Source organism: Bos javanicus, chromosome 1 (assembly GCF_032452875.1).
Source record: "Bos javanicus breed banteng chromosome 1, ARS-OSU_banteng_1.0, whole genome shotgun sequence".
NCBI classification, from domain to species: Eukaryota; Metazoa; Chordata; class Mammalia; order Artiodactyla; family Bovidae; genus Bos; species Bos javanicus.
In genome coordinates this window covers 65,324,483-65,351,345 of record NC_083868.1, presented here as the reverse complement: position 1 = coordinate 65,351,345, position 26,863 = coordinate 65,324,483, and the positions used below count along the sequence as shown (strand labels likewise).

The 26,863-nt window shown below is 39.7% G+C and overlaps 1 protein-coding gene across 1 annotated transcript; it reads left to right on the top strand.

Moving 5' to 3' along the window:
• The first annotated feature begins 2,875 nt into the window (after window positions 1-2,875).
• On the top strand, window positions 2,876-26,429 carry LRRC58 (leucine rich repeat containing 58). Its single transcript, XM_061400003.1, has 4 exons — window positions 2,876-3,514; window positions 14,950-15,078; window positions 16,454-16,731; window positions 20,026-26,429. Exons 1-4 carry the CDS (start codon window positions 3,015-3,017, stop codon window positions 20,232-20,234), a joined length of 1,116 nt encoding a protein of 371 aa, XP_061255987.1. The 5' UTR covers window positions 2,876-3,014; the 3' UTR covers window positions 20,235-26,429.
• Window positions 26,430-26,863: the final 434 nt, after the last annotated feature.

Genomic DNA, 26,863 nt, shown 5'->3' with positions numbered 1-26,863 from the left:
GGCGGACTCCTCAGAATGGATTGAAAGATTACAGCTCCCTCTGCCTTCCATGCTGCCTTAAATAGAAAGTAACTGTTGTTTGAGATTTGGACTACAGTTGGTAAGATGTCAGAACTTTAAATCATCCCAGGCCAAACTGGATAAGCCAACCTCAGAGTGACTCAGCAACGGAAATAATCCAAAATACTGCACGCCAGGCTAAGCAACTGACCTTCATCAGATAAGGAATGAAGAGACATGGGGTTAGGAGAGGAGGGAGACAGATTGATACATAGCTTGAAATAATGAAAGTACTGCTTATCAGAGGTAGCTGGGATGAAGGTTAGGAGGTATGAAGTTTTGATATAATTTGGAGATGGGGTAATAAGCATATATCTTGGGTGTCAAGATCAAGGGCAAGGAGAGTTCAGACAAATCTCTCAAATTCTAATCCCTAAAACATTGCCTGGTCCAGAAGAGAAAACCACCATTTATGCAGAAAATTGAGTAAAGATTGTCCTTAACTTTATTTCTTTTTACCCTGATCATAAACTAAGAACTGGGAGAGAGTAATAGGTATAACAATAACTGCTATTATTAGTAGTATTTGCCACTGCTTACAGATTATTTACTTTATGCTACACAATGAGCTAAGCCTTTTAGATTTAACTCTTATAATAACCCTACAAAATAGATAATAATCAGATAATGAGATCAAGGCTTAAGTAGATTAAGTAACAAAATCAAGATTAAGGAAACATGATTTCCAGAGGTGAGACTTGAAACCTATATCTGATAAAAGCCAAAGTCCACATTTTGAAACCTATATCTGATAAAAGCCAAAGTCCACATTTTATATACTTTAGGACATGGTCTCCCAGCAAGTATGGTTTATAAAATGATTCTTCAGATTATTTTTTGTTTCTTCTACAGTTAGGCAATAGCAGCCATCCTAGTCAGGTATGCCAAAACCTATACATGTATTTATTTCATTCACTTGCCCAGTGCCTACTATGTCTCAGGTGTGGGGCCAAGGTAAACAGACACAGTTCCTGCCCTCAGGAAACCTGGACAGGAAACCTGGACAGGAAACCTGGCTGAGGGAGAAAGACCTCTTCATTTAGTCTCCCCCCCTTTTTTTTCCTGGTAAAATTCTAGTCAGGAGACTTATCCTGAAACAGTCAATTTGACCCAAAAGTGACTTGCTGGTGAAGTTTTGCTAAGTGGGCAAGCATGCCATGCCTTTTCCCAGCTCCCTGTAACCCATCTCTCTTTCCCTAGATAATGCACCATGCTGACCATGCTGCCTCCTTTTCCCTTCACATTTCCTGGGGTCCCCATTGCCTCCATCACTGTGAAGGTTCACAAACCACTAAAGCTCTTTCACCTCCCAGGGAGTTTTCAGAACTCTCCAAGTTGACTGGACAGTATCAAGACCCACTAGATTATCAGGGATGCTGCTTTATTTAGACCCATTTGGCTTCAACAAAGTACCTGAGATAGAGTTCTTACTATGAACAATAGGGGGATCCTTCCATTACTCTCAACATAGCTTTAAAACTTTCTACCAGGTAGCTTCAGTCTCTGAGACTATTTTCGTCTTTCCCTCCTTAATTTCACTGATTTGTGATCTTAACTCTGTTTCTGAATCATATTTGAATTTTTTCTCATTTTATATTACATTCCTGTAAGTTTATTTTTATCACAGGCACATTCACATTTTTAAGAGCATAATACTGTATTAAATATTTGCAATTTTCACGTATTAGGTTCCTGCCGTAATGTAATCTTGATCCAAAGTAAGGACAGTCTAATTTTTAAAAGGGCCCTTTCGAAACAGGTTTCAAATTCATTAGGTTTTAAAAACACAAATGACTGGCAAGAAAAAAGTTACTTTATTCTCCTTTTCAGGAAGAAAGCAATTTAATGGAATTGGTTATACACAATCTTTTAACACTTTTATGCATAAACTTTGTAAAAAAATACACTAAATATTTTTATTTCTATTCATGACTTTCCAAAATTATAAAAAGCAATTTCAGAAAAGATTGAGTTTAGGGCCAGGCAGAAAATGCAAATTAGAAATACTGACTTAAAGCCAGAGTGTAGATTTTCACAGTTAAATTGTGGTTTTTGACCTGAAGTAAAACATCAATCTGGTGAAGGAAATGGCAATCCACAATGCTTTTGGCGTTCTTAAACTGATCAATTACTTCGAGCTGTCTGGAATTAACTAAAACTCCTCCATGGCTCCCCAGATTCATTTCCAGCTACTTCAATTTAAACCAAAAAACCAAGTACTTCTACAGCTAAAATGGCGAAAGGCCCTTATTTGATATACATTCCATTAAAAAATGCTGTAAGACAAGGAGGGCAAGGATTATCCATATTTTATGGGTGGAGAAACTGAAATTAAATCCCTTGTCCGAGGAAATAAGTCTATTTAAGAGCTGAACCCCAGGTAAGAACCTAAAGAGTTCTGACTTTCTAGTCCAGCTGCCTCCGCCCTTCAAAATCGTCTTGGTTAATCCCAGGACTTGAAATTCCTGGGCCTTGCAGTCACGGAGCTGAATCACGACTACATTCCTGCGCGTTCGCTGAATCCCGCAGACCAGGGGCCCCACTCCTAAACTGGGTAGGAACCGAGAAGGCGGTGCACCGTGACGCGCGAACCCTCAAAGCGAAACAACTAAACTGTCCTCGACCCCGGGGGCAGGTCAGCCGACGCCAAAGACTATAAAGCGTGGCTGCCTACACACTGCCGGATTCCTAGGGTAACTAGGTAGCGCCGAGGAGGCCGGGTCTCCACCCCTGTCCGGCGCGCCCCGACAGCACCGCGCGCCGCGTGTCGCGTGAGGCGGAGCCTGGCCCCCGAGCGGCGCGCGCACCCCGCCGCCTCGCGTCGCGTGACTCGGCGGGGGCGCGCGGGGTTAGCGCCCGTCCGCGCCACTTCCGACGCAGCCCGAGGTTCAGGTTCCGGGGCGCCGCGGAGCTCCCGGCTTGTGGGTCGAGCGCGGCCCTCTGCGGCGGCCGGGATGGAGGAGGTTGGAGGGGCTGTGGCCACAGCCGGGGAGGCCGAACTGAACTTGTCTCGCCTCAGTGTGTCTCTCGAGACGCTGGAGTCGGAGCTGGAGGCGCGGGGCGAGGAGCGGCGCGGGGCGCGGGAGGCGCTGCTGCGGCTGCTGCTACCGCACAACCGTCTGGTGTCGCTGCCGCGGGCACTGGGCAGCGGCTTCCCGCACCTCCAGCTGTTGGACGTGAGCGGCAACGCGTTGACCGCGCTGGGGCCGGAGCTGCTGGCGCTGCGCGGCCTGCGCACGCTGCTGGCCAAGAACAACAGGCTTGGCGGGCCGGGCGCCTTCCCCAAGGGCCTGGCTCAGTCGCCGCTCTGCCGCAGCCTCCAGGTGCTTAACCTCAGCGGGAACTGCTTCCAGGAGGTGCCCACCTCGCTGCTGGAGCTGCGCGCGCTGCAGACCCTCAGCCTCGGCGGCAACCAGCTTCAGAGCATCCCGGCCGAGATCGAGAACTTGAGGAGGTGAGCGGGTGCCTTCCTGAGAGTAGGGAGGCCCGGGACGGGGTCCGGGAGCTCCAGAGTCCCCCACCTGGTCTTGGCGCCGTGGGGTCACGTACTCATCTTAGTCCAGGCTCTTTTTGAACTCTTTAACTGCGAGTACTGCCCTGCCAACTCGTGGAGGTGGAGTGAAGATCTAAGAAGGTCATGGATGTGAACGCAGCGTTTGATTTGTTGTGTTTGTCCTGTGCAGATTTTCAAGACAGTTTTTCTTTCGTCTTTCTGGGGTCTGGGGGAGTGATCGAACCGAGCACACACTCTAACAAATGTAAATCCGCGGTTATTACTTCTTTACTCCGAAGTCTTGGGTGGTTTTCCATGCCTATAAACCAATGTTTGTGTTTTTTAGCATGACATACCAGGTACTCGGAGCTGATCCTTGCTTGTCACTACATTTCCTGCTCCATCCGTCCTCTCTGTAGCGATACCAGCAATTTGTGGTTTTGTGGTATTCCAATATTTGTGGAGTTCACTAATCTGTGCGCTTTACTTTGTAGGCACTGACTAAATATGTGTTGAATGGGTACAGTGCCTCTGAACTGCTGTTCCCTTTGTCTGGAATGTTGCTTGCACTTTGGCAAACTCCTGTTCATCCTTCAAAACTTGTTTTGAAGGCCACTTGTTTCCTTCCTTTACTGCTTCCTGGACAACAATGAGTTATTGTCTGAACTGTACTTCTTTTGTACGTCATGCACCCTGCCATTGCACTTAACCTTACTGATTATAACTCCGTGTTTACAGATCTGCCTCATTGACTGGATTATTCAGTAAATATATGTTGAATTAAATGGAAGAAGGAAGCAGAGAAGTAACAAAAGTCCCTTAAATAAAGTGAGAAATGAAGCAAGAGTAAGTGTTTTGTCCAAAGTGAAAGAAAAGTAACTACCGTCTGTAAAGTATTTTTGCATCTTTTGTTGAGTTTTCTGAGATAACTAGATATTAGAGCTCAGAGTCAAAGGGACTTAAGAGTTCAGTGTAGTGAAAAAACACTGACGTGAGAATAAGAACTCCTGGTGTCCCAAGTTTAGGCAAGTCATTTAACATATCCTGACTATAGTTTCCTAATCTGCAAAGGAAAGCGTTTGGACAAGATGTCCCTTTGTTTACTCACCAGCAGATTTTTATGAGGTGCCTACCCTGTGTCAGGCAATGTCCTAGGTTCTGGGGATACAGTGATGAAAGGGATCCTGCCCTCCTGGAGCATTGTAACAGAGGAGAGGTTAAACAGCTGTTAACTGCATTATCTAATGACAATTGTTACAAGTTTTGTGAAGAAGTAGGAGTGAGTTGAAATGAAGTAACTTAGTTTGGTTTGAGCAAGTAACTTTGAGATGAGCTTTTAAAGGTAGAGTTACACTGCAGATGGTGACTGCAGCCATGAAATTAAAAGACGCTTACTCCTTGGAAGGAAAATTATGACGAACCTAGATAGCATATTCAAAAGCAGAGACATTACTTTGCCAACAAAGGTCCGTCTAGTCAAGGCTATGGTTTTTCCAGTAGTCAGGTATGGATGTGAGAGTTGGACTGTGAAGAAGGCTGAGGGCCGAAGAATTGATGCTTTTGACTTGTGGTGTTGGAGAAGACTCTTGAGAGTCCCTTGGACTGCAAGGAGATCCAACCAGTCCACCCTAAAGATCAGTCCTGGGCGTTCTTTGGAAGGACTGATGCTAAAGCTGAAACTCCAGTACTTTGGCCACCTCATGCGAAGAGTTGACTCATTGGAAAGACTCTGATCCTGGGAGGGATTGGGGGCAGGAGGAGGTGGGGACAACAGAGGATGAGATGGCTGGATGACATCACCGACTCGATGGACGTGAGTCTGAGTGAACTCCAGGAGTTGGTGGTGGACAGGGAGGCCTGGCGTGCTTCGATTCATGGGGTCGCAAAGAGTCGGACACGACTGAGCCACTGAACTGAAATGAACCAGGAGTTCACCAGGAGAGAATGGGATGGGATCAGTCCAGGTTGTAGGAACAGTGCACATGAAAACCCAGAGGCAAGAAGGACTGAAGGCCGAAACATTGAAAGGAGGACATTGTACTAGAGCATAGTGAGAAAGTAAGCAACAGGAAAGGTGGCAAATATAAATTTGGACCAGATCCTAGGCCATGTCATAACTTGAAGGCCATGGTAAAGCTTGGATTTTATTTGAAGTACACCTGAGTTTTATAAAAGCAGGGCTGTCTTGTTGCTGTGCAGGAATAGAGTGGGGAACAAATAGAGAGCCAAGAAGAGTCTTTGAGGGCTGGTTGGAGGGAGTCTCTTCTAGTAGAATGAGAGATGATGGTAGCTTATACTAGGGTAATGCTAGAAATAGAAGAGTTGGAGAGGAATTTAAATGTAAAATTGTCAGACCTTGTTCTTTCTAATTTTGATGTTATGTAGTTGCAACATTCTCATTTGAATTTTTTTAAACATACTAAGGAAAACTCAGGATAAATATTATTTCCATCACATGGGGGAAAAGATAGGCAAAAGTCCCATTTTTTTAATACTTTCAATGCAGCAGACCTTGTGGTAGGTCCTCTGAATATGCTTTTTAAGTCTCACAATTAAAATCTCACAAATAGAGACACTAGTTGAATGTAGGCTGAAAGGGTCATGTAGAAATGCTGTATATACTCTTAGAAGAAGAGACAGCCTAGGCAATTGGCCTGATTCACCCTCTTCTCTTTACAGATGAAGAAACTGAGACTTAGTATCAGTGATTTGCTTGAGGCCAAATAGTGACAGTGAGATTCATATGATTCAATCCTCGTAGGCTGCTTATTACTTACTACTGAAATAATATATTAAAGCTTCAAAAAAGGAGAGGCAGAGGTTCGGTTACTCAAACCCTAACTGACGTACCTGCCCAAGAACACCATTTTCTCTTAGAATATACATGGGCTCCCTCGATCTCATTGGTAACCTTGATGTATTTTGTGTATTGGGCTAAGTTGCTTTTAAAACCAAATGAGGTGTTTCTGGATACTTGGAATATATCTTCCCTCTTTAACAATGTAAAAAATAATGCAGAGTGTATAATCCATGTAAAGGTTCCCTTTTTCCCCACCTTCCATCCTTCCAGGAAGGAATAACAAGTAAATAGTCCTGGCTTAATTGTTGGATTTGACCCTCCAGATTTAGCAGGTTATCTTGATGTGTGTTTCCTATACTCAATTGATCCTAGTGATACAGTTTTTAAAAAGTGGTTTCTAAACGATGACTTTGAAGAGTAACAAATAAGTAGAAGGTGAAAATCCTGTTTTTATGATTAAATTCATTCCCCTGGAGTAAATTAGGCTCAGTGTGAATCATGAGGTTGTAGATGTAGATTCTTTCCATCAAAATATGAAGTTCTTATTCAACAAGTAGGTATAACTGTTCAGCTAATATATGGACAAACTTGGTTTTGTTCTTAAGTAGGTTAATTGTTGTTTTGACCATGACCTGTTTCACTATCTGCCTGATGTGGTTTTCAATCAGTCAGTCAGTCAGTTCGGTTGCTCAGTCATGTCTGACTCTTTGTGAACCCTGGACTGCAGCACCCCAGGCCTCCCTGTCCATCACCAATTCCCAGAGTTTACTCAAATTCATGTCAGTTGAGTCAGTGATGCCATCCAACTGTCTCATCCTCTGTCGTCCCCTTCTCCTTCTGCCTTCAATCTTTCACAGCATCAGGGTCTTTTCAAATGAGTCAGTTCTTCGCATCAGGTGGACAAAATATTGGAGCTTCAGCATCCGTCCTTCCAGTGAATATTCAGGACTGATTTTCTTTAGAATGGTTGGATCTCCTTGCAGTCCAAGGGACTCTCAAGAGTCTTCTCCAATACCACAGCTCAAAAGCATCAATTCTTTGGCCCTCAGCTTTCTTCACAGTCCAACTCTCACATCCATACATGACCACTGGAAAAACCATAGCCTTGACTAGATGGACCTTTGTTAGCAAAGTGATGTCTCTGCTTTTGAATATGCTATCTAAGTTGGTCATAACTTTCCTTCCAAGGAGTAAGCGTCTTTTAATTTCATGGCTGCAGTCACCATCTGCAGTGATTTTGGAGCCCAAAAAAAGTCTGACACTATTTCCACTGTTTCCCCATCTATTTCCCATGAAGTGATGGGACCAGATGCCATGATCTTAGTTTTCTGAATGTTGAGCTTTAAGCCAGCTTTTTGACTCTCCTCTTTCATTTTCATCAAGAGTCTCTTTAGTTCTTCTCTTTTGGCCATAAGGGTGGTGTTATCTGCATATCTAAGGTTATTGATATTTCTCCCAGCAATCTGGATTCCAGCTTGTGCTTCATCCAGTCCAGCATTTCTCATGATGTACTCTGCATATAAGTTAAATAAGCAGGGTGACAGTATACACCCTTGATGTACTCCTTTTCCTATTTGGAACCAGTCCTTTGTTCCATGTCCAGTTCTAACTGTTGCTTCCTCACCTGCATACAGATTTCTCAAGAAGCAGGTCAGGTGGTCTGATATTGCTTTCTCTTTCATAATTTTCCACAGTTTATTGTGATCCACACAATCAAAAGGCTTTGGCATAGTCAATAAGGCAGAAATAGATGTTTTTCTGGAATTCTTGCTTTTTCTATGATCCAGCAGATGTTGGCAATTTGATCTCTGGTTCCTCTGCTTTTTCTAAAGCCAGCTTGAACATCTGGAAGTTCATGGTTCACATATTGCTGAAGCCTGGCTTGGAGAATTTTGAGCATTACTTTACTAGCGTGTGAGATGAATGCAATTGTGCAGTAGTTTGAGCATTCTTTGGCATTGCCTTTCTTAGGGATTGGAATGAAAACTGACCTTTTCCAGGTGGCTTTAGAAATTAAAAATATGAGAATTGTGATAGAAATAAAAACTAAATATTAATGTCCTGGAATGTTTTGAAGCTACCATGCAATAGGTTGATATCTTACAAAAGAGATGACTCAACCAGATGATAAATAGAATGCAGTAAAATTTAAATCAAAACTCTTTACCCTATTTAGAGTCACATACTGAGTTTTTTCTGGCTCTCAATTCTTCCTTCTGACTTCTTTCTTTCAATGCCTTCAGTTCAGTTCACTCACTCAGTCATATCCGACTCTTTGCGACCCCATTGAACCGCAGCACGCCAGGCCTCCCTGTCCATCACCAACTCCCGGAGTTCACTCAGACTCACGTCCATTGAGTCGGTGATGCCATCCAGCCATCTTCTCCTCTGTCGTCCTCTTTTCCTCCTGCCCCCAATCCCTCCCAGCATCAGAGTCTTTTCCAGTGAGTCAACTCTTCACATGAGGTGGCCAAAGTACTGGAGTTTCAGCTTCAGCATCATTCCTTCCAAAGAAAACCCAGGGCCGATCTCCTTCAGAATGGCCTGGTTGGATCTCCTTGCAGTCCAAGGGACTCTCAAGAGTCTTCTCTAACACCACAGTTCAAAAGCATCAATTCTTCGGCGCTCAGCTTTCTTCACAGTCCAACTCTCACATCCATACATAACCACTGGAAAAACCATAGCCTTGACTAGATGAACCTTTGTTGGCAAAGTAATGTCTCTGCTTTTGAATATGCTATCTAGGTTGGTCATAACTCCCCTTCCAAGGAGTAAGCATCTTTTAATTTCATGGCTGCAGTCACCATCGGCAGTGATTTTGGAGCCCCAGAAAATAAAGTCAGCCATTGTTTCCACTGTTTCCCCATCTATTTCCCATGAAGTGATGGGACCAGATGCCGTGATTTTCGTTTTCTGAATGTTGAGCTTTAAGCCAAGTTTTTCACTCTCCTCTTTCACTTTCATCAAGAGGCTTTTTAGTTCCTCTTCACTTTCTGCCATAAGGGTGGTGTCATCTGCATATCTGAGGTTACTGATATTTCTTCTGGCACTCTTGATTCCAGCTTGTGCTTCTTCCAGTCCAGCATTTCTCATGATGTACTCTGCATAGAAGTTAAATAAGCAGGGTGACAATATACAGCTTTAACGTACTCCTTTTCCTATTTGGAACCAGTCTGTTGTTCCATGTCCAGTTCTAACTGTTGCTTCCTGATCTGCATATAGTCTGGGGCAAATACCAAAAAATGATTCCTCCATTTGTGTTTTTGCCTTTGAACATATAACGTACTTCAAAAGCCTGTGGTGAGTATTTGAAAATGATATAGTATGGACATGCTACCTCAGGAAAACAACTTTCTCAATCCAGAAGTGTATGATTCTTATGTTTCTGTGTTTTTCTTATTTTCTGTTTTCTGCATCTTTATGAACCAGTCTGTCTTACTTTAATTCCATCTCCCTGTTGCTGCTGCTACTGCTAAGTCGCTTCAGTTGTGCCCGACTCTGTGCGACCCCAGAGACGACAGCCCACCAGGCTCCCCTGTCCCTGGGATTCTCCAGGCAAGAACACTGGAGTGGGTTGCCATTTCCTTCTCCAATGCATGAAAGTGAAAAGTGAAAGTGAAGTCTCTCAGTCGTATCCAACTCTTAGCGACCCTGTGGACTTCAGCCTACCAGGTTCCTCGTCCATGGGATTTTCCAGGCAAGAGTACCAGAGTGGGGTGCCATCGCCTTCTCTGCACACCCCTTCTACCTAGGATAAATCCTTGCTAAGGCCTGAAGATCCTCTGTAATCTGGCTTTCCCAGGCTACCTTTCTGACTTCCCCAGTCTCCACTAACCCCCCTCTGTTACCCTGATGTACCCACACTGGCTGTGTTGCTCTTTCACAGCACCCAAGCTTTTTTCCACCTCAGAGATTTGTACTCCCTCAGTCATTTCAATCAGATCTCCATTCAAGTGTCACCTCCCAAGGTAAACCTTTTTTGGCCACCCAGTGTACTCTACTGAGTGCAGAGTTCTGGAGAGAATAGCAAGGAGAGATAAGAACGCCTTCTTATATGAACAATGTAAAGAAATAGAGGAAATCAATAGAATGGGAAAGACTAGAGATCTGTTTGAGAAAATTGGAGATATCAGGGGAACTTTTCACGCAAGGATAGGCATGATAAAGGACAGAAACGGTAAGGACCTAACAGAAGCAGAAGAGATTAAGAAGATGTGGCAAAAATACACAGAAGAACAAAAAAGGTCCTAATGACCTGGATAACCATGATGGTGTGGTCACTCACCTACAGCCAGGCATCCTAGAGTGTGAAGTCAAGCAGGCCTCAGGAAGCATCACTGTGAACAAAGCCAGTGGAGGTGATGGTATTCCAACTGAGCTATTTCAAATCCTAAAAGATGATGCTGATGATGCTATGAAAGTGCTGCACTCAATATGTCAGCAAATTTGAAAGGCCCAGCAATGGCCACAGGATTGGAAAAGGTTTGTTTTTATTCCAGTCCCAAAGAAGGGCAATGCTGAAGAATGTTCAAGCTACCATACAGTTGTGCTCATTACACAATATTATGCTTAATGTCCTTCAAGCTAGGCTTCAGCAGTATGTGAATTGAGAACTTTCACGTGTATAAGCTGTGTTTCAAAGAGGCAGAGGAACCAGAGATAAAATTGCCAACAATTGTTGGACCATGGAAAGAGCAAGGGAATTTCACAAAAGCATCTACTTCTGCTTTGTTGACTATGCTAAAGCCTGTGTGGATCACAATAAACTATGAAAAATTCTTAAGAAGATGGGAGTACCAGACACCTAACCTTTCTCCTGAGAAACCTGTACGTGGGTCAGGAAGCAACAGTTAGAAATGGATATGGAACAACAGACTGGTTCAAAATTTGGAAGGAATGCAATAAGGCTGTATATTGTCACCCTGTTTATTTAACTAATATGCAGGGTACAAGCTGGAATCAGGATTGCCAAGAGAAATATCAACAACCTTAGATATGCAACCATTCTAATGGCAGAAAGTGAAGAGGAACTGAAGAGCCTCTTGATGAGGACGAAAGAGGAAAGTGAAAAAGCTGGCTTGAAACTCAACATTAAAGAAAAAAAAATAGGATCAATTGCACCCAGTCCTATCACTTCATGGCAAATAGAAGGGAGAAAAGTGCAAGCAGTGACAGATTTTATTTTCTTGGGTTCCCAAATCACTGCAGATCGTGACTGCAATCATGAAATTAAAAAGACTCTTCTTCCTTGGATGGAAAGCTATGACAAAGCTAGAGACTATATTAAAAACAAAGACATCACTTTGCTGACAAAGGTGCATATAGTCAAAGCTATGATTTTTTTCCAGTAGTCATGTACACATGTGAGAATTGGACCATAAAGAAGGCTGAGTCCCAAAGAATTGATGCTTTTGAATTGTGACGCTGGAGAAGACTCTTGAGAGTCCCTTGGACTGCAAGGAGATCCAACCAGTCAATCCTAAATGAATTCAACCTTGATTATTCATTGGAAGGACTGATGCTGAAGCTGAAGCTCCAATACTTTGGCCACCTGATGCTAAGAGCTGACTCACTGGAAAAGACCCTAATGCTTGGAAAGATTGAGGACAGGAGAAAGGGGCAACAGAGGATAAAATGGTTAGATAGCATCATCAACTCAAAGGACATGAGTTTGGACAGTGGAGCCTGGTGTGCTGCAGTCCTTGGGATTGCAGAGTTGGACACGACTTAGCGACTATAAACAATAACAATAGCATCTACAGTATCACTTCCATCACTGTCTGATTACCTCCATTTTTCTTCATAGCACTTAAAACTGTCTGGCATAATATGTATACATTTATTGATTTACTTCTTCTTAAGGTCAAGAACTTGGTCTTATTTACACTGTATACCCAGAACAGTACCTGGCACATGGTCAGTGCCTAGTTCATATTTGTTGATTCTATTATATAGTAATGTTATTCCATTTTAAAGAGGAAACTGAGAGATAATGAGATTAAGTAATGGGGACAAATTCTTATACTGGTAAATGGAGGAGCTACAATTAAATGATATCAGTTCAGTTCAGTCGCTCAGTCATGTCCGACTCTTTGCGACCCCATTGAACCGCAGCACGCCAGGCCTCCCTGTCCATCACCAACTCCCGGAGTTCACTCAGACTCACGTCCGTCGAGTCAGTGATGCCATCCAGCCATCTCATGCTCTGTCGTCCCCTTCTCCTCTTGCCCCCAATCCCTCCCAGCATCAGAGTCTTTTCCAATGAGTCAGCTCTTCACATGAGGTGGCCAAAGTACTGGAGTTTCAGCTTTAGCATCATTCCTTCCAAAGAAATCCCAGGGCTGATCTCCTTCAGAATGGCCTGGTTGTTTCTCCTTGCAGTCCAAGGGACTCTCAAGAGTCTTCTCCAATACCACAGTTCAAAAGCATCAGTTCTTCGGTGCTCAGCCTTCTTCACAGTCCAACTCTCACATCCATTAAATGATATAAATACTAACAAAAATAAAACTGGTAGGCAGTATTGATAATCAGAGGAAGTAGATTTTAAGGCAAAATGGATTAGAAGGAAGAATGAGAAATGCTTCATGTGAGTTAAGGAATAATGCAACAAGAAGTTACAATAGTCATGAACCTGAATGGATCTTCAGTATAGCTTCCATATTTTGAGGAGAAAGAGAGCAAAAATTGACAAAACTCTGAAGGGAAGTTTCTTGTGTGGCTCAGAGATAAAGAATCTGCCTGCAGTGCAGAGGAGACTCAGGTTCGATCCCTGGGTCGGGAGGAGCCCCTGGAGGAGGATATGGCAAACCACTCCAGTATTCTTGCCTGGAGAATCCTATGGGTAGAGGAGCCTGGCAGGCTACAGTCCATAGGATCACAGAGAGTCAGACATGACTGAAGGAACTTAGCACACCTGTAAGATGCTCACACTAAAGGGAAGTAGAAAGACCATGGTTCTAATAGAAAGTTAACCATCGGAGTAAGAAGGTGAAATCATGAGAGACTATAAAAAATTTGAATTGCACAATTAACAAGCTCAATCCTAATAGCTCCACATTCTTTTTACACATATAAAATGTGAACAAATGCTCTAGGCCACAGAAGCACAAGGTTATGCAGAACATATGTTTAACAACAACAAAACTCCCAACAAATTAATAAGAGAAAGCCGTATAACCCATGAGAAAAACAGGTAAAGGATAGGAAGAGGCTGTTTTCTAAAAATGTACAAATGGCTCCAAACACAAAAAGATGCTAAACTTCACTAATAATGAGAGAAGATTGCAAGTACAGAATGGTATCATTTTTCACACCGGCTAAGTAATTAAAAAAAAATATTAAATAGGAAAAAAAGAGGGATAAAGCAGGTGATGATAGTAAGTATTGGCGGGGCTGTAGGGTAATGAGTGCTCTTAAATGCTAATTTAGATTGTAATTCACTATAACTCTGCAGGGTAATTTGTTTTTTTCTTTTAACATTATAGCTTATACCCTAAAATCTGCCACTGCTCAGGTCCTTCCCCTGGAACTCTGATTTAGTGGATCTGAATGGGGTCTGGCTTTTAAAGCTTTAAAAGTATCCAAGTTAATTCTTAACCTGGAAATTTGGGTAACAGTTGAGTAGACTTATTTTTCCCTGCATTTAAAGTTGTCTTAAAAGAATGATAGTGTCTACTGAGTTAGCAGATATAGCAGGAAGACAAAATAGTAATGGAAAAGCTCTGTATGTATACATTTTAGGTATATAGTAAGAACTGATTCTGCTACCTCTGCTCCCCCTGCTCCAGAAAGTTTTGGAGAGAGCCTGTCTACCAGTCATCACCACAAGGAGTAGCAGTACATTTTGGTGCAATATATGCTGTGTCTAAAATATTGTTAGCATTATTAGATGATTAACTGGAACTTTAATTTCATAATAGTGGTTCAGTTTTGCATAATTTGTTTAGTTAGCCTCTGAAGTTTACAGTTACTATCATAAGAGCAAAGAAGAAATATAAACTTAAGTGTGTCTTTCCATTCTTCAGTGGAATGATGATGTATCGAATCCAAACCCACCAGCATATAATACAGGGCTCCTGTAATCTGGCCTTTCTCCAGCTGTACTCTGGGTTCCTCAACATGAATTCTTTTATGTGTCAAAAGGTGTACTTGTTATCCCGTAAAAACCCTCTTTCCAACCTGAAGTTCCCCTTTCCTGCTATCCTAAATGGGCTAAATTCATAATCCAGCTGAAGTCACAATACTTTTGGGAGCCTTTCTAATCAAAACTAATGTCCTTTTATTATTTCTCTACTTGTTAAACCTTTTATTGTTTCTCTATTTATATCATTTATGGATTGGTCTGCTCATTTTGATATTTTAATCATGTTATGCTTATTTGATGCCTTATTTTGCATTTAATTATAATACTGTCTCACGTTGGTGTGTCTTGTTTGTTTACCTACAATAGGAGCTCCCTGAAGATTGCATTCTTCCTTCAAAGACTGTATAGACAAATCCTGAATAAAACATTTGCTGAATGGATAAATGATACGTGTTCATTTTAATAAAGACAATGAGGTACTTGTCCAACTTTTTTTTTCATTTATTTTTGCAGTTTAGAGTGTTTATATCTGGGAGGAAACTTCATCAAAGAAATACCACCAGAATTAGGAAATCTGCCTTCTCTAAATTACTTGGTTTTATGTGACAACAAAATCCAGAGTGTGCCTCCTCAGCTTTCACAGTGAGTATTTTTGGGAGTTATGTGTACACACATATCTGTGCCTAGGAATTACTGTCCAGCATTCACCCACATGGTTTGTATGTGGAAAAGAATTAAGTGTTATCAAAGTAAATGATACAGAAAGCTCTGAGGTATGCTGTGAATTGGGTTGCTTATTTTTAATTTTACTTTTGAATGCTCTGACATATTCCTCAAAATTACTCAGCCTCTTTTCTCTTTTTAAAATTTATTATTTTTAAAAATTTTATTGAAGTATAGTTGATTCACAGTGTTGTGTTAAGTTCTGCTGTACAGCAGAGTGATTCAGTTATACGTATGTATGTATTCTTTTTCATATTCTGTTGTGGTATATCAAAGGATATTGAATGTAGTTCATTGTGCTATACAGTAGGACATTATTGTTTATCTTGTATGTAACAGTTTGTATGTTCTAAGCCTAAACTCCCAATCCTTCTTTCCCCTACTCCACTTCTCCTTGGCAGTCAGAAGTGTGGTTTCTAGTCTGTGAGTCTATTTCTGACTCATAGATATGTTCATTTGTGTTACATTTTAGATTCCACATGTAAGTGATATCATATGGTATTTGTCCTTCTCTTCCTGACTTCCTTCACTTAGTATGATAATCTAGGTCCATCCATGTAACTGCAGAAGGCATTATGCCATTCTTTTTATGGCTGAGTAGTATTCCAGTGTGTGTGTGTGTGTGTGTGTGTGTGTGTGTACATCTTCTTTATCCATTCGCCTGTGGATGGACATTTAGATTGTTTCCACATATTGGCTGTTGTAAATAGTGCTTCTGTGAAAATAGCGTTACGTGTATCTTTTTGAATTGTAGTTTTGTCTGAATGTATGTTTAGGAGTGGGATTGCTGGATCATATTACAGGTCTGTTTTTAATGTTTTGAGGAACTTCCATGCTGTTTTCCATAGTTGTTGAGCCTCTCTTCTGTAATCAAAAATAGGGTATTACTTTGGCATAGGTTCCCCAAGGTTTTATGGAATTTTGTTGACTCATATTTGCTATGTAGCATTCACACTCAGTGAGATAATGTGAAGGAGCTTGATTCCTGTTGCATTTGAAATCTTTGCTTTTTTAGGTATCTGAATGATAAAGCATGCCAAAAAAAAAAAAAAAAGCCTTCACATCTAGTATTTATATCAGCTAACACAGAATACTTTCTAAGTATTTGGAGCTTTTTAAGATTCCATGACATACACAAATTTGGGTTCTAATTTAGTTTCAGCATCTTTTAATTTTAGTTGAATTGATACTAACCTTAATGGCTCATTCTTATGGGGACACTGAGTTCTTCACTTAACTTTCTGAGTAGTGACCTCACTTATGGCTGTTCATTTTTGTACTGCCTTCATTCTAGGTTGCATTCACTTCGTTCCCTTAGTCTTCACAATAACTTGCTGACATACCTGCCTCGAGAGATCCTCAACCTTATTCATTTGGAAGAACTGAGTTTGCGAGGGAACCCACTGGTTGTTCGTTTTGTTAGAGATTTAACCTATGATCCTCCAACTCTCCTGGAGTTAGCTGCACGGACCATTAAAATTCGAAATATTTCCTACACTCCCTATGATCTTCCTGGGAATCTTCTTAGATACTTGAGTTTAGCCAGCAATTGTCCAAACCCAAAGTGTGGAGGTAAGTTAATTGTGTCCTGTTACCCATTCATTTAGTTACTTTTAAATTAATGATCTAAATGTTGTTATAATTAGCTGTCTTCTTTCAGAAAAAGGTAGTTTTTCTCTGTTTGTTTGCTTTATCTTTTCACCCTTTTACCAGATAGTGAGACATTTCACCCTCTCTGTGTTCCTTCCTTCCTCCCTCCCTCTCTTCTTTCTTTTCTTATTTCTTCTTTTCATGGTACTTTCAAATTCATACACAAGGCAAAAAAGTCTTATCCTGTCATGGAACTATCATTGGATAAGCTAAATTGGTAATAAGAGGGGAAACACAAAACATAAATAGTTCTAAATGCTTTAGAAGAGTCTCTAAAATGTTTAGCTACCTTTCATATTTATTTGAAGGACATTTTTTAAGACTCAGCATTCTGAGTATCAGGTACCTTTGTAAAGTATAATTCAAAATGTATGAGAATAGGATGAACATGTCCCAATTTCAGAATTTATCTTGGAATTCCATATTCTTTTAAATTCATGATTCAAATTTCTTGAGTTTAGAGCATTTGGAGAGAATTGAATAATGTAATGTAACTCAGAGTAAAGTAGGAATCCAAAATACTATTGGAAATCATAGAAGGGAGAGAGTACCTTTATTAGATCTGGAAAAGATGAGACAGTTCTTGAAACATGAGTTGAATTTTGATATGGTTTGATTGAGGATAGAAAACTTTTCAGCTGGAGAGAGTAAAATTGGGAACAAAAGCAAAAAAATGTCGGATGAGTAACAATTTGACTGAAATGTACAGTTAAAGGAGTAACGAGAGACAAGTAAAACGTACATTGAGGCCAGGTTATGAAGGGCCTGAAGCGCCAGGGTGTTTGGAGTGGAATCTGTAAATGATAGCAGGTCAGTTTATTTTGTCTCCCTCATAAAAGACTTTTTTTTTTTTTTTAAATCCAACTTAATAGGGGTACAGGAAGCTTTTTATTATTGTAGGATAAATGTGGGTGCCAGGAAAATGCTGCATAAATATGATGAGAGCTGAGGTTTCCCTGGGCTCTCAAGGTCCTATTATGCCTTGAAAACTTACAAGGTTAAAAAGAAAGAAGGTGACTTAAGTTTCTCAAAGAATATTAAAGGTCAAAAGGATACTAATAGTTTAAAAAAAGAAAAATGACACTGCTTTGGGCCATTTCTGGGCACTTATTCTTAGAAGTAGAGATTGCTGTGCCAAGTTAGAAGTGCTTTTGGTTTTCTCTGGTTCTCCTTTCCAAGTTGACTTTAACAGTGGCAAGAGACAACACTCACACCAGGCCCTCAGGCTTAATAGTCTATATCTAATCTCTTTGAATTTATCCCTCCCTGGTGGCTCAGATAGTAAAGCGTATGCCTACAATGCAGGAGACCCGGGTTCAATCCCTGGGTCGGGAAGATCCCCTGGCGAAGGAAATGGCACCCCACTCCAGTACTCTTGCCTGGAAAATCCCATGGACTGAGGAGCCTGGTAGACTACAGTCCCTGGGGTTGCAAAGAGTCGGACATGACTGAGCAACTTCACTTTCTTTCTTTTGTAGACATTGACCTCTACAAGAATTCTCCTCTCTCTTAAATATCTTCTTAATGAGTTCTTTAGTATACTGCTATGTTATTTATCTTAGGAACAAAAATACTTTTTACATTATTAGCTTAAAGTTTGAGATAATAATCTGAAATGAACCATTGACATTTTCCCCCTCAGATTTGCAAAGAGTCGGGCACGACTGAGTGACTTCACTTTCACTTTCAGAAACAAAAGTAATTTTTCATTTTGTGAGATAATTTGTCTTTGTATAGTCTGGAGATCTTACAAATGACAAGATAGTATTATACTGTTTTATAATGGGCTCCCTGGTGGTTCAGTGATTAAGAATCCTCCTGCCAGTGCTGGAGATGCAAGAGATGCAGGGTCAGTCCCTTGGTGGAAAAGAACCTCTAGAGAAGGAAATAGCAACCCACTCCAGTGTTCTTGCCTGGGAAATCCCATGGACAGAGGAACCTGGTGGGCTACAGTCTATGGGGTCACAGAGTCAAATGCAACTTAGTGACTAAACAACAGCAACTCTATAATGCTTAATTTTATAAAGGCTTTATTACTTCTATCTGTTTTAGAAGCTAGCACATTATGGGGACTTATTGTTAATATTGATTGATCAGTTTACAGAATTGGTCCACTTTCCTATATTGTTCAAAGTAACATACTATGAATTTCCCTTTTTAAACTATCAGTTATACTGACTTACTACAGGATCACAAAATCAGAAAGTCAATGGAGAAATAACAGAAGAAAAATAAATAGGAGAAAAGTTATCCTTTGCTTGGACCATATCTTTTTATTTTGGTCCCATATGTTATATACACAGAGTAGTTGGTGTCAGAGGAATCTTAGGTAGAATGTAAAGGTTGAGATTCTTCTCCAGAGAGGTGATGAGACCCAGGGTTCTAGGTGTTCCAATTATATTGCAGCTGTTGTGATAGCCTTCATAGTTAGAGACGTGCAGGAGGAGGAGCAGCTGGAAGCCCACGACACAGCAGCCTCTGCTTTCCTGTCATCACTAGCTGTATTTTTACTTAGCTGAAGGGCCACAGATCAGGAGCACTAAATTAGGCATCAGAAAAGCTAATTACTAGTTTCAGTCTGTGTCACAGTATATAATAGCATGAAAGTCAGGTGAGATCAGTAGTGAAACAACTTTGAAGCTGTATAGTTAGACCCTGTGGAGATATGATGGCATTTGGTTAACTTTTAATTTTTCCTTCTCATTATATAAGGACAGGGGTACCAAAAATCATCTCCTTTATGCAAATTTTGGGTATAATAATTAATTCTTTAAGATCATTATCAAAGGAGTTTTGTGTGTGTGTGTGTGTGTTTTTGTTTTTTTTTTTCCTTTTTTTAAGTTCCTTGACTGTAGGGTAGTACCACGGAGTGGCTTGGGGGATGGAGAAAGGGCACTTCAGGTATCCTATAATCTCCATCAGCCACTGTCCACCAAGTCACCAGAGACAACAAGCTGAGTCAACAGTGTCCTTTTAATGCCAGCTCCCTTTAAAGTAAATCTCCTGACCTTTTCTTTGCAGTCAGATGGATATCTCTAAGACCTTCCAATATTTCTATTAACAACTATGGAAGCAGCCACTACCTCTGCTTAAGATTCTCAAAAAAGAAGACTAAGATATTTTTTCAGAGTGATGAATATAGGATTAAAAAAGAAACCGTGGCTCTTTGCTTTGCTTTGTAATGATTACTTTGTACTTATTCTTCCTTCTCCCCAGGAGTCTACTTTGATTGCTGCGTTAGACAAATTAAATTTGTGGACTTCTGTGGGAAATACCGCCTCCCTCTGATGCACTACCTGTGTTCGCCAGAATGCTCTTCCCCTTGCAGTTCTGCCTCTCACAGCTCCACATCCCAGAGCGAATCCGACTCAGAAGATGAAGCTAGTGTGGCTGCACACAGAATGCAGAAAGTTCTTCTTGGCTGAAAAGGGTGCAGGGTGGTTGAAGCACTAAAAGACTGAGCAGAGGTGGTTAGAAAAGAGGATGGACTTTGAGGTTCACTAGAAACTGTATCTTAAATGTCCATGACATAGTTGGAGATTTTGTGTTTCTCGCCATTCAGCAGGAAGAAGCCCAGTTCCGTGTTTGGATTCTTGGAATATAGTTCGCTCTGAATGGCAGTTTCAAATTTAGCTGATTGTTTGCAGTTTGCAGGCTTTGCATGAATCACACAGCAGAATGGAACATTCTGCAGAGCAGTACTATAATAAACCACCAGTGCTTTGGCTTGTGACAGTTGACATGAAGGTAGAAATTATCGCAGCTGTAATTTTTACCAGTGTTGTCCTGAGTTTAGGTTGAACCTATACCATAACAGGATTAACCCTCCTTTCTTGTATTGCTCATATGTCTAGATTACAGTTTTTCAGATAAGCTCACAGATGGTTACATAGGACCTAAACCTTTCTCAGCTACTGATTGCAAAGGAAGGGATATAACTCTTATGTGGGGTTGTAAAACTCTTCAGTTCTGCTCCTTTGTTCTATGTGATTGTTGTTATCCTTGTATAATCCAGCAGTGACTGTAATAGTGCCTTAATCATAACAAGAATTTAGAAATTTATTCAAGAAGTGATACCAGAGCAGCCTATAACCTGACGTACTATGCAGAATGGTTTAAAATATGCTTTAACAAAGCTAGGTAAACAAATGTATATCTGACATCTGAGCTCATAGCCACCTTAACTTCATTTTTGTCTAAACAAATCACTTTTATACTTAATGGGGAGCCAACCAGCTTGAACTTAAGAAAGAATAATAGGTTTTGACAGAAAAATCTATCAGATTTCTTTCAACAGAAAAGAGATATTAGATAGGAAACTTCTTTATATCTTGCATTAAAGGAACAGGAGAATAATTTTAAAGGTTTTAGGAATCCACTGTGGCTCCTTTGCCTGTGTGTGAAAGGGCTTTCTTGGTGGCTCAGGTAGTAAACAGTCTGCTTGCAATGCAGAAGATCCTGGGTTTGATCCCCAGATCGGGAAGATTTCCCTGGAGAAGGGAATGGCAACCTACTCCAGTATTCTTGCCTAGAGAATTCCATGGACAGAGGAGCCTAGTGGGCTACAGTCCATGGGGTCACAAAGAGTCAGATATGACTTTGCCTGTGTGTACTGAACTGTAACTTCCTCCAATTTTAAAGAAAAACTAGAGAAACATGACAACAAGTGAAACAAAACTGGGCACAGCAGTCATTGTTTTTACACAGTAGAACAGTTTTTAAAACAAGTTTAACCATGGAGTACTTTTTGAAAATAATATATTGATAAAATATTTTAAATGTATTAATACAGCCTTAAAATATAGCAGAGAAATGGTTTCACATATTGCCAGTAGAAATGACCAAATTTTTATTAACCTAGTATGCAGTAAATGGAGAAGGCAATGGCACCCCACTCCAGTACTCTTGCCTGGAAAATCCCATGGACGGAGGAGCCTGGTAGGCTGCAGTCCATGGGGTCGCTAAGAGTCGGACACGACTGAGCAACTTCACTTTCACTTTTCACTTTCATGCATTGGAGAAGGAAATGGCAACCCACTCCAGTGTTCTTGCCTGGAGAATCCCAGGGACAGAGGAGCCTAGTGGGCAGTCATCTCTGGGGTTGCACAGAGTCGGACATGACTGAAGCGACTTAGCAGCAGTATACAGTAAAAACTAATAGTACAACTATAAGTTGACATTGTAATATAAAATACACAGCACACATTAGCAATCATTAGATAACTTACTTGTAATAACATAATAGTTTGTTGGAGAATATTACCTGTAGAGTAAGACACAGTCCTGAAACACATTGGAACATCAGATGATCTCCCTTCTGACTTCTGGCATTCATGACTGGGCACACCTTTTCTTGTATAATAATGATATGTACATATGTTAGGTTTTTGTCTCATATATATATATTTTTTTTATTTTAGAAGAGAATATACCGTAGGATAGTTTGTTTGTTATATGTTAATTCATGAAACATCATGAAAGTTTCATGACTGCAGTTGTGAAACGCTGCTATGGAGTGAATCCCTTCACTCTGTTGTAATAAGATTCCTTTTTCCTTTTGATGCAGAAATTATGTATGTTTATAGAGTAATGTAGTATATTTCCACTGCCTAGCAAAGTAGTACATAGGTGATTATATCATAAAATGAAAGTAATAAAAAGTCTTTGTTTACGTTTCCATTTGAGCCACACAGCTGGGCTTCCCAGGTGGTGCTAGAGGTAAAGAACCCGCCTCCCAGTGCAGGAGACATAAGAGACGCATGTTCCATCCCTGGAGGAGAGCATGGTAACCCACTTCAGTATTCTTGCCGGAGAATCCCATGGACAGAGGAGCCTGGTGGGCTATGGTCCACAGGGTCGCAAAAGGTCGGATAGGACTGAAGCGACTTAACATGCACGTAAACGACATACTGTTAATACAAAACTGAAAAATGACTTAGGCAGTGCCTAAGTGGCAAGGCCAAAGTGTTCTGTAAGTAAGTGATTTAGGTAAGATTCATAAAATATTTTCATAGAAAGTAAATAACGTATTCATAGTAAAAGACTAAAATTGATAGGAACAAAATTTTTCTGGCTGAGATTCTTTAGGTTTACTTCCTAATTCATTACCAGTTTGATTTAAGTAACAGCTTGGATAATTTTCTAATGTAGATATGGTACTTAACCTTGCCAGCTTCCAGGAAAGAAGATATTCTGATTGATTTTTTACAGACTTAACTCAGTCCAACCAGAAACAGTGTCTAGTCTTTGTTGCACAATATAGATGTATACATTGTATATAGCAAAATGTCTTACAGCAGAATGTTATATTAGTATGTATATTTGAAAATCTCTGATTAGTATACAGCTGTCTTTGGTTACTTTTACTGAAATCTACATTTTAGCTGTCAATTTTATCTTTTTTTTAATCTTGACTTAATCTTTTATAAGAGCTGCTAATAATTTCTAAGCTTTTCCCTGTTTCTTTTCTCTGTCTTCCTTGTTTTGGTAACCGATGGCTATAAAAATTAACCAGGAGTGAAATACAGTTCCAGAGTCATATAGCTAACTGCATATTTAAATTGATAGTGTCTCTAGGTGCTGAGTCACTTGTTTTTGTGTAAGTTTTTGATATTGCTCCACTTGGACAATTTTAATGACCAAAACTTAACGTGGATAAAGCTACTTAACCAAAGCATTCACAACGGGGGAAGGAAGAGGGTAGGATGAACATTAATGTGTTTAGAATGGAATTCTTCATTGCAGGTTTGGAATTGAAATGAACATTCTCAGTCATGTTTATTCCTAGAATCCAGTTCTCTCAAGTGTCACCAAACTGAGCTGGTGAAATAGTCCTAGGATTTTAGGAAATAGGAAGATTAGGTAATAGAATGTTTTGCTTCCATGGTGCCAGGGATTGGCTGACCAAAGGACAAGCCAGTCCTGGTTCTCAGCATTCCCTGTATTTGTGTAGTAGAGGTAGATCTGAGGGTTACTGTTCGTATTTTACTTCTAAATGCTTGCTGATTTAGGAAGAGTCTCCTACTCTAAAATTCTTGGTATTTGGAACTTTAAGTTAACAAATTTAAAAGTAAAGACGTGCATTATAAACTGTATCTCAAATTTGAGAAGTTTTTGGGTTAAATGTAGAGTTGAAAGCAGTCCACACTAGTGCGGGGAAACACTGCAGACCAAGTCTACCATACATTGTAAATACCAGTTTTAAACAGAAGACAAGAAAGGCTGATTGCTGGAGTGTTAAGTGAAAGAAATCTTTTAAAACAACAAAGGACAGAGAAAGAGAAGTCACTTAGGGAGATCCTTCAGCCAAGAAAGTTTTTTTAAAATAAGATTAAATTTTGAAATTAAGTGGCCCACTAACTACCATCTGGAAGACTTTATCACAAAATTTCTTCAGCTTCTGTTAGTAGGAGATTGTCTACATTCCCCCATAATGCAGGGCCAGCAAATAATAGGATTTTCTTACAGCTAACCTTGGTCTTTCCAAAGGGAGAAAGTAATGCCTCATTAACCTGGAATTTGTGGTAACTTGGTTAATGTTTACCTTTTCACTATATAAAAGAGAAAAGATACTAGGCAAATAATTAGTGCAAGTAAAGTTTGATCTTATAAAGCATCTTAGCAGTAGCTATGTATATAAAAAATTGTTCTAAATAAGACCCTTTGTTGGTAGAACTTGTTATCATAGTGTATATATGTAGTATATAAAATTAGTAAAGCTGCATTTATTTAGAAATACCTAATTTTTACCTGAATGAGAAGAAATGGTCTTCTCATCCAAAGTAGAGATTTTATTATGTCAGTATAAATATTTCTCCCCATTTAGTCCAAAGTATTTTTGAAGTTGTGTTGAGTATTTAACAACAGTAAAGACTGCTGAGTAGGTTTTAGGCAACATGACCTGGGATCCATAGTTCTTATTTCCACTGTTTAGAAAGGTACTTGACCTTCACTGTTCTGTATTAAGCACTATAGTCTGTGTAACATTAATCTGATGAATTTAATAGCATCCAGTTTTGTATTTTATTATAGTCATGGTCTTTTTAAAGGTAGCAGTGCCTTCAGTTGTGCTTAGAAAGTGTGTGCCTTAAATCTCCCTTTCTAGAGCCAAAGTTTGGGGAACTGTGTCATTAAGTTGTATGTGACAGTCTTGTGACCGCTTGCTTTTGAGTGAAAGGAGAATGACTGTGATCCTGAAGGGCTTCTTCCCCTAAAACCAGGCCTAATGCCTATGAGTTTAGGGCTTCTGGAGATGGAATCCTAATCAGGCATATTATCACAGAAGGATTAGGGTCCCTGAAATAAAATCAGTGAAAAAGTATATTCTCTTTTCATATTACTTTATAAAGAAAATACATCTGCTACCAGTTCCTAGCCAATGCATATTAATAGCATCATATGAAGATATTAATAGCATCATATAAAGATATTATTAGTGTATTTTTTGCTTTCTTTGTTATACCAGGTTAAAGGAGGAGTATGTTTTAATATTTTTACATGTAGATATCTGTGTTCTTTTTCTGTCTCTTGGTTCATATTTGCTAAGAATTGATGTAGAAAATAACAGTTGACTAACAACAAATATGACACATTATCAAACATTCACAGGGTAATATTGATTTGGGTGCTACTAGACTTTTAACTAGAACTTGTTTATCAGTCTCAGTTTATTGTAAGAGACAGTATTCAATCTACTTAATATTAAATTTGTTAGTATAATGAAGGTTATATACCATTATACCAGAAAGCCATGGTTGGAGAGACTATCTGCATTTACCAGAAGTTACTTTCTTCCTTTGGCTGTGAATAAACTGGGTAAAACTATTGTATTTTCAATTCCAGTTACAGGAAGAAGCCGGGGATAAGATTGACATCACTATTGCTGGTTCAACAGAAACATTACTAAATTGATTAGTTCTGTCTGCAACTAGTGTTTGAAGAGAATTCTTTCACTAACTTAAATGATTGGCATTGATATGTTATTGAAAAGGAGTATTAACCTCAACAATCACTTTACAACAGTCATGGAAAGACTTTTGTGTCTGTAATTGGTATCTGTTGCATTTCTGAGCCCACTTTGTATTCCTGAGAAACAAAAATATAATGGGAAGAATATTTTATATAACCAGTATTTTAACTTTTTATAAAGTTTGAGATTTTAAAGTATCAACAAAGGATATTGAAAATAAATGTACTTTTACTTTAAATTACATCTTATCATCTGAGTTCTTAATTTTCTGTATTTGAAATCTTGTGAATTAATATATCTATAGGTATATAGATGTTTAAAACAGTAGTAACAGTGTAACTAAGCAATGTGACTCAGTAATTATATTTTATTTTCAAAACAAGTTACAGTTTATTGTATCAGATTTATATATTACCTGTAATGGTAAATGCTTTAATCAGAATATTTAAGCTAATTCAATTCTATACCTCCTTTCCCCTCACCCAGGACACACAAAAGAATGTGATCTAACATTAACCCTCTGTGTGAATTTTGCCTTATAAAACATTGTGCCTTATTTTGTTAAAAGTGTTTTGTTGGAATCTAACTCTGTATTCTGGAAAAGTAAAAGTCTTTTAATTGACAAGCATTTACTTAAAAATCTTATACTGTTGGTTTTTGCCTGATTACTTGCTGTGCCGTTTCTCATCTATTCATTGAATTTTTTCAATCCATGAATAATACATTAAGCGTATATAAGCATTTATATTCTCTGTGCCAGATGCAAAGGATGAAAGATGAACTAGACCAGATCCTTTCCTCCTCCTTCCACAATCTTAACAGACTTACACATGCATACTCTAAAATGAAATTGGTGAGGTCGTTTTGCTAGTGGAAAGTCAGTTATTTCTTGCATTTAGTCCAGAACCAAGCAATCTTAATGCAAAGTAGTATAGTATTAACAGAGCACATTGATACTACAGTACTTATTCAGTGCCATTATTTTGGTTGACTGTAGAACAACTGACATATTTCTGGATTCTGGAATTTGGAAGAGTATCATGATTGGTTGTGAGTTATGGTAAAAAAAAAACTGGGTAGGAAAGA

What these genes read in the sequence shown, in the direction of transcription:
- LRRC58 (XM_061400003.1), top strand. Translation starts at nt 3,015, where the DNA reads ATGGAGGAGGTTGGAGGGGCTGTGGCCACAGCCGGGGAGGCCGAACTG. An exon ending in GAGATCGAGAACTTGAGGAG is followed by an intron (nt 3,515 to 14,949) that starts GTGAGCGGGTGC and finishes TTATTTTTGCAG; the next exon opens with TTTAGAGTGTTTATATCTGG. An exon ending in GTGCCTCCTCAGCTTTCACA is followed by an intron (nt 15,079 to 16,453) that starts GTGAGTATTTTT and finishes CCTTCATTCTAG; the next exon opens with GTTGCATTCACTTCGTTCCC.